The 9,658-nt window shown below is 37.3% G+C and overlaps 1 protein-coding gene across 1 annotated transcript; it reads left to right on the forward strand.

Annotated features, from left to right (window-relative positions):
* The first annotated feature begins 5,464 nt into the window (after positions 1-5,464).
* On the forward strand, positions 5,465-7,021 carry LOC115231218. Its single transcript, XM_029801286.1, has one exon. It carries the CDS (start codon positions 5,465-5,467, stop codon positions 7,019-7,021), a length of 1,557 nt encoding a protein of 518 aa, XP_029657146.1.
* The last annotated feature ends 2,637 nt before the right edge of the window (positions 7,022-9,658 follow it).

Here is a 9,658-nt window from a genome sequence, read left to right on the forward strand (position 1 = left end):
ATTGATTAGCAATTCGAATAGGTATTGATTTTTAAATATATTCTTGTTCACATTAAGAATTAAGACCAGACATCTATTTTATATTATTTAACGGAAAATTGAAATCGATAAATACATAAATACAACCTGTTCGCTAGTAAATTCTCATTTTTAAAATGAATATATTACGTTTGGTGCTAACTGGGGATGGTATTGAGAGCAATTTTTACAAGCACCATTAGAATACAGTCAAAATAGACGATTGGGCCTATATTTGGAGTACTGTAATAATGAAAACCCTGGAAAGTATGCGATTTGAATGCAGGAATGGGTGGATTGACAATAAGAACTGTCAAAAAATAGGTCAACGATTTAACGATTGACACTACAAAAAAAATAATGTAAAATTAACAAGTGGGAAAAAAGACTTTAAGGTCCGAGTGATAGTTAGTGCCCGGTCTTTTGATAGAGAAAAGACTGTGAGTAGGGTAGAAAGTAACTCAAAAAGAAGACTTGAAAATTTATCAGATTCTTCTGAATATTTAATAACGACTTAGCCAACTTTTATTAATTATTTGAAATTAATCGTCATTTTAATTCTTATAAATTTAAAAAGAATCTGTGACTGAACTATTGTATTAGCCTTATTTTCATCATTTTGAAAATATTAATGATACGAGATGTTTAAAGAAACTTAACATACTCAGAGGTTTTCTTCAGAAATGCAGGAAGTGGACGAGCCTCCCCACTTGCCAAACCGTCTATAAGCAATGCATAAAACCAACAATTAGTTACGCCTGCGCAGCGTGGGGAAATACGATCACCTATACCAATCGGGAAAAAATTTCGAAAACTCAATCAAGAATTTGCAAAAATCTGGAAGAACCAAACGAACAACTAAATGTTGGCACTTTTGAGGAAATCTTGCAAAGAAACGGGGAGATGACACATACCAATGATACACCCGCCGCGCCCATATAGAAAATGTTTGGGAAAAGGGGAAGAACGTCAGTGAAAAATGAGGACCCTCCTTAGAGAATCACCTGATTACACCAGTGAACAAATTGACAGACAATTTCCCTGGAGGATTGCAAAAGAAATCCTTGTGAATTCAAAATGATTATTTTTGAAATGAAACATTTTAATTGGAAAACATTAAGCGTGAAAAGTATACTGATGTCGGGAATGGAAGAGTGTTCGTCCCCCTGACAGTCGAGACGTCTGTAATACAGGGTTATGTAAAGGGTTACAGGAAACCAATATTAAATAAGTTCACGTTGAGTTCTGTAAATTGTTCTTTTAAATTTCAGATTAGACAACTATCATGAGAATTAATTTACGTCGGGAATTACTCATATAAATAAAATTATTGCATTATTCGGACAAGTTAAAATTATACAATGACAAAGGGAAAAAGAAAAACAACTTTCGAAAAACAAAATTCCGAGTCCTATAGCATTTGGAAAGGAGATGAGAGAAAACTCCAGAATGGTTAAAAAATTCAGGCCTGCAGCTTGATCCACAAATGAAATTACAATGGCAGTTTTGCAAAAGCTGCTAAAAAAATAAATCGTTCTTGATTGTTTGCTTTTTCTGGTTTTCTTGTCTTTTCTTATGAATTAAACTTGGAATCATCCTTTGCGTATCCTGCTCAGAGCCACGATACCCAACAACTTTCTGCGGACAATTTCTTCGCAACATCTGTGTTATCCGAAGCATAAACAATTTCGGTAATACAGCCGTCGTCGAAAGTCGTCAAATCTCTCAAGGTGACTTCCACGTAAATGAGAAGTACAGAAAAAGTCTCTTTGTGAGCTGCTGACATTCGTTTTGAACCGCCTTGAGAGAGATGATAAAACATGAACGAATAATTGTCTTAGCAAGCAGTGCCCCTATCATTCTGACTTAGTTATCAGCCAGGAAACTTTGTGGGACTCCGATAAGTAGGTTAAGGCGCACATAGTCAAAAGCTTTTGACATGTCGATACCGAGGTGGATCTGTTGAATCACATCGCCATTTTTGACTCTAGACAATATCCGCAGTGGATCTTCCTACACTGAATCCGCTCTGACTGGACGCCAGATATTCATTAACACTCACGTTTATGTGACGCAGTACAACTAGCGATAGGAGTTTCCTCGGAGTGTTAGAAGCATGACAGGACGTAGATATTCCACCGAGGCGGAGATTTTGTTGGCTTTTTGTATAGGAATAAGTGTGCCTGCCTCTAGTAGGAGTGGGTCCTGGGTAGTGAACATATCATTGAATATGGTCACAATTTTGTCCATAAGTGACTTTGGACCATGCTTAATCAGCTCTGTATTGACGTGGCCTGGTCCAGCGGCCCGACAGTTTTTAAGTTTGCTAGTAGCTCAAAGACCTCCTCCACTGTGATGGGCCTGTCGGTGTGTGCGTCTGTGTTAATAAAAAGGAGAATGTCGTCCGTGTGGTTAATTTGAATTGATTTTCAAAATGATCTGATATTAGTTCGGCTTGAACAGTGAGGTCGTGAATAATTTTTCCTGTGTCATTGATGAGTTCGCTGTGTTTTTTACTTTTAAGTAGTCGTATGGTATAAAAACAGGGTTGGCAGGACTTTTGTCTTCACGGACCAAAATTTTATTTTTGTATGCGATCCGATCCAAATGAGAAAATCCTTATCGGTCGCAAAAATAACGATATACGAGAATCCTCTTGGCTAAGACAGAGGATCTCGTTTCGTTTGCAATCGTGAACGGTAAAGCACAAAGTATCTGTTTTGCTTGGAACGAATTGTTCCAAGGCAACGTTTGCAGATTTATTAGTTAGAAATGACTACAAAGAAGTGAATTTATTTTAGTCATTAATCTGACTAGTTGCTAAACGCAATATATCGTTAAGATGTGAATCGGTCATCCTCATTCTCAGACAATTTTTTACATTATTCACTTTGGAGAATAACTGTTCACATAAAAATGTGCTTCCAAATATACAAGTCATTTTCTTAGCATTGTCGGTTAATTGTGGATATTTTTTGACACATACAAAATTTTTGTAGAAGCTCAAAATATCTAATTCAGAAAAATATTTTGATTTAAGCCTTTTGAGCATTGATCCTCTACTAAGTCATCTGACATTACAAAAATATAAAAGATCCTCATATTCTGCTTTGCGTCTATTAAAAACTACCTGAACTGCCGATGATTCAAGCCACAAGATAAAATAAAATTTACTGCGTTAACAACAGCATCCATTGTCTCGCGTAATTTGACTGATTTGGCAACTAACGCCTCTTGACTTAATTTCCTTTAAGCGAGATTCCCTTGAATTTTTCGTAATCACGAGCTTCATAATGTCGCTTGATGTTATATAGGTTTTCTATTATCCTCAATAAAGAAATATTCATGAGTCCAATCTGGATTAAGCGTACGGGTTTAAAGATCTTTAATTCTTTTCGGACAATTCGGCATTCAAATTCACCACACAAACTTATTAACACGTTTAGAAATTTATTTAATTTTTAATAATAGATAAAATTTATATATAAATACTTTACTAAATTTGCCCGCGGGCCATGTTAGTTAAAAAAATTTGTTGGCGGGCCAATTGCCTTTAGTATTATAAAATTTGTCGCGGGTTGCGTTTTGCCGACCCCTGGTCTAAAACCTTTGTGCTTTGCTCTTGAATATTTTGATTTCCCTTACAATAGACTCTAGGATGTCCAGACCGTTCTGGCACGTTCAAAGCAGTTTTGTTGCAACGGTTGTTAGCATCCGAAGGTCTTTATCTACTCTCTACTAACATCCTCTATTTAAAATAAATATTTTTCTTCTTCTGAAATTAGTTTGCTATTAATCCCATATTGTTTCATATTAATTCCACTTTTATTCTCAAGTCCCACTTCCCATATTGTTCTATAGTAGAGACTTTATGTAAATTTCGTTAATAATTTTTATTCTCAAGTTTAGGAATAGACGATTAAGATTCGGATGTAATAAAAATTTGTGTAAATTGCATCCCAGGCACTTATTATTATTATTTGCAACATACGTAGAATCATATTAGTTATAATTTTACTCGTGCAGCATTAAAAACAATCCTTTGAACCAGCCTCCTCCAACCTCCTCTGTCGTGAGCGAGTTTCCTCAGCTCGTCCAGATCCTCACCACTCCTTAGCCTTTTCTTCACACATTTCAGGTCTCCGTCAAGTGTTTCCGGCAGCGTAACACGTGGACGTCCACGGAAGCTCGATCCCTCTTTCAGGAAGTAGCCCTCCATTGCTATGTTAGCTGGGGCAAGCATGTCCATTCGTAGAATATGGCCAAATAACCTCCACCGCATATTGACGATTTCCACACTCAGAGGGCCAGTTCTGCATCTATTGTATAGCGATTCCTGGTTGATTCTTATAGGCCAGTTCAATCCCAGTAGGGATCTAAGTTGCCTGCGGTGAAAAGAATCGAGTCCACGTTGTTCAGTACTAGACATTCCCCAGGTCGCCGAATTATATGTCAGGATTGGTTTGACAAAGGCTTCATACATCCTCAGACGAAGTGACGTACAGAGTCGTCGTTTGCCGATCCACTCTTTCTTTATCTTGTTCATCGTGGCCCAAGCGAGAGCCTTTCTTCTGACAATATCATGGCCGTCCCCAAGTAGAGAACCGAGTTTGTTCGTTTTGCGCCAGGCTTCACTTGAGCTGCTCTCCATCCTCATGATTTCAACGATGTCGGTTTTTCCAGCGTTCATTTTAAGGAACCATCTGTTCAGCTCAGCAGGTGCCACTTCAAGGAGTCGAAGTAAGGCCGATTTGTCGTCTGACACGAAGTCGACGTCATCTGCATATACAATTTCGACGATATTGCCAGCATAGAATTTTCGAAGGTCTCGTAGTGCCGTCTCCAGATAGATCACGAATAGCAACGGCGAGAGGGCGTCTCCCTGAGGGGTACCGACGTTGCACGTGAATTCACGGGAAAACGCCGTGCCGACCCGCACCTTGAGCTTTGTGTTCGATAGTAGTACTCTTATCATATTGACAGAGTCAGGGTCCAGGAATTGTTCCAGTATTTTGAGGAGTAGACCACGGCGTACCGTGTCAAAGGCCCTAGACAGGTCTATTCCCAGGACTGTTGTTGCACTTTTGTATCTCTGGGTGATAGCGCAGTACCACTTGTGGGCCCAAACAGCATCGGCGGTGGATCTTCCTGTCCTAAATCCACTATGACTCGGGGATAGATAGTTGTCTACTTGTTCTCTTATTCGGTTCAGTGTAACTAATCCCAAAAGTTTCCGTAAGGTGTTTAGCAAGATTATAGGGCGTAGATTTTCGACAGGCCCAGCCTGCTTGTTAGGCTTTTGGATCGGTATTAATAATCCGGAATCAAGACCGAGGAATTCCTTTTTCATAAACATACCATTGAGTAGCTCCGCCATTCCTTTTTCATAAACATACCATTGAGTAGCTCTTTTTGGTTGAGGTGGTGACGTGCCTCTCTTGCACTAATGTCTATTAAGCATTCGAAACAATCTAATGAACTAACAATCCTTACCTTCAATGTCAGAGGTCTGAAAACCGTGGCTAAGAGGCACCTTCTATGTACTGATCTCGAAAAATACCAGGGCTCTATATGCTGTCTACAGGAGACTAAAGTAAAACACGGACTTGACGAAATACACGGAAATTATCGCCTAATACTGCTTCCCTCAGAATCTATACATTATGGACAAGGATTCGCAATACACAAGAACCACACCTCCAGACTATATCGATATTGGAAAGTCAGCGATAGGATCAGCGTCTTACAACTACGTACAATCTCAAGCAGCAAGTCGAGGAGACTCACGTCAATTGTCAATGTCTACGCGCCACACAGTGGACGTATTCAAAAAAATCCAGAAGAACTTGATATCTTCTATGAGGAATTAGGAAGGACATTAACAGACCTCGGTTCTTCGTACTTTCTGTTTGTTGCCGGGGACTGGAATGCGAAAGTTGGAACCCGTAAAGGAAACGAAAGTTTTATTGGCCATCACGGAAGAGGAATCAGAAACTATCCAGGAACTGTTCTAGCTGAATTCTGTCGGGTCTTTGACCTATTCCTATGCAACACCGGTTTCCAGCATCCCGCGCGTCACAAAACGACGTGGACTGGCCAACGACCCTCACCGACCGCAGGGTCCGTCAACATTTTCAACCAAATTGACTACATCGTCTGTCGAGCCGGGGAAAAATCGCTTCTCCGAGACTCAAGGTCTTATGGAGGTGCAGCTACTTACAGTGATCATAAAATTGTCTCTGCCAAGTTTGCTATGAAGACATCAATTGACCTACGACGAAGAGGGCCCAACGCTGATGCAAGGATAAGGCATAAAATCGAACAACTGTGCTCATCTACGCTGGTCAGAGACAACTACCAACTGTCAATCATGAAATCTCTTGGAAACATAAATGCCGAACTTTCTCCAGGAGGTGCCTGGGCGGAGACAATGAAAGGGATCCTCTTGGCAGCCGACGAGGCAATTGGCCTTCGGTCGCAAGTACTATGCAACAAAGGTATACACTCTGATCTCCCTGCCCTCATCAAAGAACAAAAGGAGCTAAGACTACAACTGGAAAACACATCTGATCCGAAGAAGAAACAAATCTTACAGAATAGACGTTCATCTACCCAGAAAAAAATCAAAATGTTGAACAAGACAAACTTCACTAACAAACTCGACTTAATAGCTGCAGGAATTGAACAGCTAAAGGACTCTTCAAAAATGTTTACGGCAATCCGCCTACTCAACAGGAAAAAACAAACTAACAAACTCAAAATCCATGACAGCAATGGAAGATTCATCACAAATCCCAAAGAGCAGGCTGAATATATAGCCTCGTATTTCGAGAGTATATTAACCGCTCACGGAGAAATATCCGATTACACCAGCGGATACACCACTCATCTCAGCCTACCTATCACCACCGGTGAAGTATCAACTGCAATAGCCAAACTTAAAAATGGCCGCTCCTCTGGACCGGATGGAATAAATTCCCAGGCACTTCTACTCTTAAATTAAAAGATATACCCTATTCGATTATTTTTCATTTTAAGAAACTATACAATTATAATAAATTATTTTATATTAAACGTAGAAGATAAAATTTTAATATTAACTGCTGTTGTATGCCTTTTTCATGTGTCACTAAAAGCGTCAAAAATGCAACAAAATTTTTTAAGAGAGAACAACTCAAAAGGCAAACATGGGTAATAAAAATGTCTTCAATAATAAATTAGCGATACTATGAGAGAAATAGATACATTCATAAATTACAAATTATGACTTCTAGACAAGCTTTAGTCAATTCTACTCGTCTTAGAAAGGAAAAGGCCAATAATAGTAAAATGGTAAAATGCATATTTTCATTTATAAGTTGTTTGAAACTCGACTCATTGGAGCCTGTTCGGAATTTGGTCTATCTCATTCTGATGTTTTGGAAGGACTTTCACAGGTGAAATTATGAACTAATATTTTTAGTCAAATATTTTTTTAGATAGGAAAATACTTTCTACTTTAGCAATATATGAACCACTATCTTTTAAAAGTTTAGTGGATGTCTCCTGTCATTCTTTTGAAAATCTACAGCATATTCCTACCCATAAATCTACGGACTCAGAACTAACTAAATTAAAAAATTAAGATTTTAAACATTTATTTTTATTTAAGTGTTAAGTAATAAATCTGTGATAATCTAAAGCAGTGGTTCTCAACCTTTTTTGTCCGCGGACCCCTTGTGAGTAAATGAAAAATTTCGCGGACCCCCTACATATTTCATCTTCATCAAAAACTTCATCAAAAAAGCACTAATAATTAATATGAAACAGTTAACAAACTTAATTTTATCCACAAAATCAATTATTGTTTCATGTCTTCCCTGAAGCGATTTGTTGAGTGAATTTATACGAGAGAAGACATCTCTCAAGTAAGCAAGTTTAGATAGCCATGAACTATCCATTAATTTTGAAATAAATTCCGATGATTTGGAATTGTTTTTGCGAATAAAATATTCAGATAATTCATTCCTCAAAGAAAAAACTCTGGCAAGAATGTTTCCCCGAGATAGCCATCTCACCTCAGTGTGGAATAACAAAGCCTTTTCATCCTTTTCAAATTCTTTGCAAATAAGTCTGAAAATGCGCGAATTTAAAGCACTCTTTTTAATATAATTTATGATATGTACGACATCATCGAGAACATATCTTAAATCTGAAGGTAATGTTTTTGCAGCAAGTGCATATCGATGTAGCATACAATGCATATGTTTCGTTTCCTGGTTAGCAAGTCTAACTTGGCCTCTAAAGCCAGAATGAAAGCCAAGCATTGCTGAAGCTCCATCGGTTGTGCAACAACATACATTATTCCAAGATAACCCAACACTGTCAAAAAACATAGAAATTGCTTGAAAAATATCTTCTCCTTTAGTGGTCGATTCAAGCGAATAGGAAAATAAAAATTCCTCTTTAAAATCTCCGTCATAGACAAACGAGCAAATATTATTAATTGAGCACAGTTCGCTACATCGGTGGATTCATCAACTTGTATAGCGAAATTTTGATGGCATGAAGTTTTTATTTGTTCTACCACCTGAAATAAATAATATAATAATAACCTGACACTTAATATTTTCTGACATTTCAGAAATTCGTCGATGAACAGTATCATTCGATAATGGTATTTCCGAAATCATATTTTCAGCATGAGTGCCAATAAGAGTACGTACTATGTCTTTACAACAAAGAAGAATCAGTTTTTCGGCAATATTATGAGGTTTCTTTTCTTTCGCTATACGTAATGAGATCATGTAAGATGCTAATAGCATGGAATTATCAGAAGGCAAAGTTTGTATGAAACGAGTCAATACTTGATTTTTCATCATTTTACGCAAAGAAATAAAATAATGAAGAAGAAGAATATGGTTTATTTAATACAATAGCTCCAAAAGAAAAGTGGCCGAGGAATTAGAGCTTAGAGGGCTTGATAACGAGAGCCACGAAGGTCTCAACTTCGATTTTGCCCCGGGAGACTGTCTTATCTCCCTTAGCGAATTCGAGTTTTTGTCAGGATTAGATGGGGATGACATGTGCGCAAGTGTCTCACAAGAGTTGTTGGTTTCATGCTATTGTGTGACAGAATTTTCATGCACACAACACATTTTGGGCTTTCAAATCCATCTTTATCAATACAAATAAACCCATATTTTATATAATCAGGATTATATTTGCGTATCTTAATAACATGCGAGGAATTCATATCAATAGCGTGCTTAAAAATTTTATTAACTTTTACTAAAAAATAAATATATATATACGATTTTTATAAATAATTGAGTTACATTCAGCTTTAAAGTAATTTAGCCTTCTCAGTATTATTGAATATTAAAATATATTAATTTATAATATATCTAAAAGAGATATTATTAATTATGATTTAATTCTATTATATATTAATTTAAAATTGTTATCATTAAATAGAAACATTTAAATAAAGTTTCAGAAAAATCTCGCGGACCCCCTGGAATCTTTCGCGGACCCCTAAGGGGTCCGCGGACCCCAGGTTGAGAACCACTGATCTAAAGCCTTGTTTCTTTCATTGACATGAAATTTATTTTCGATTTTTTAACTTTATTATAAAATGTTTCACCAAAAAAGAAAATCC

This window comes from Octopus sinensis, unplaced genomic scaffold (genome assembly GCF_006345805.1).
Source record: "Octopus sinensis unplaced genomic scaffold, ASM634580v1 Contig17826, whole genome shotgun sequence".
Classification (NCBI taxonomy): domain Eukaryota; kingdom Metazoa; phylum Mollusca; class Cephalopoda; order Octopoda; family Octopodidae; genus Octopus; species Octopus sinensis.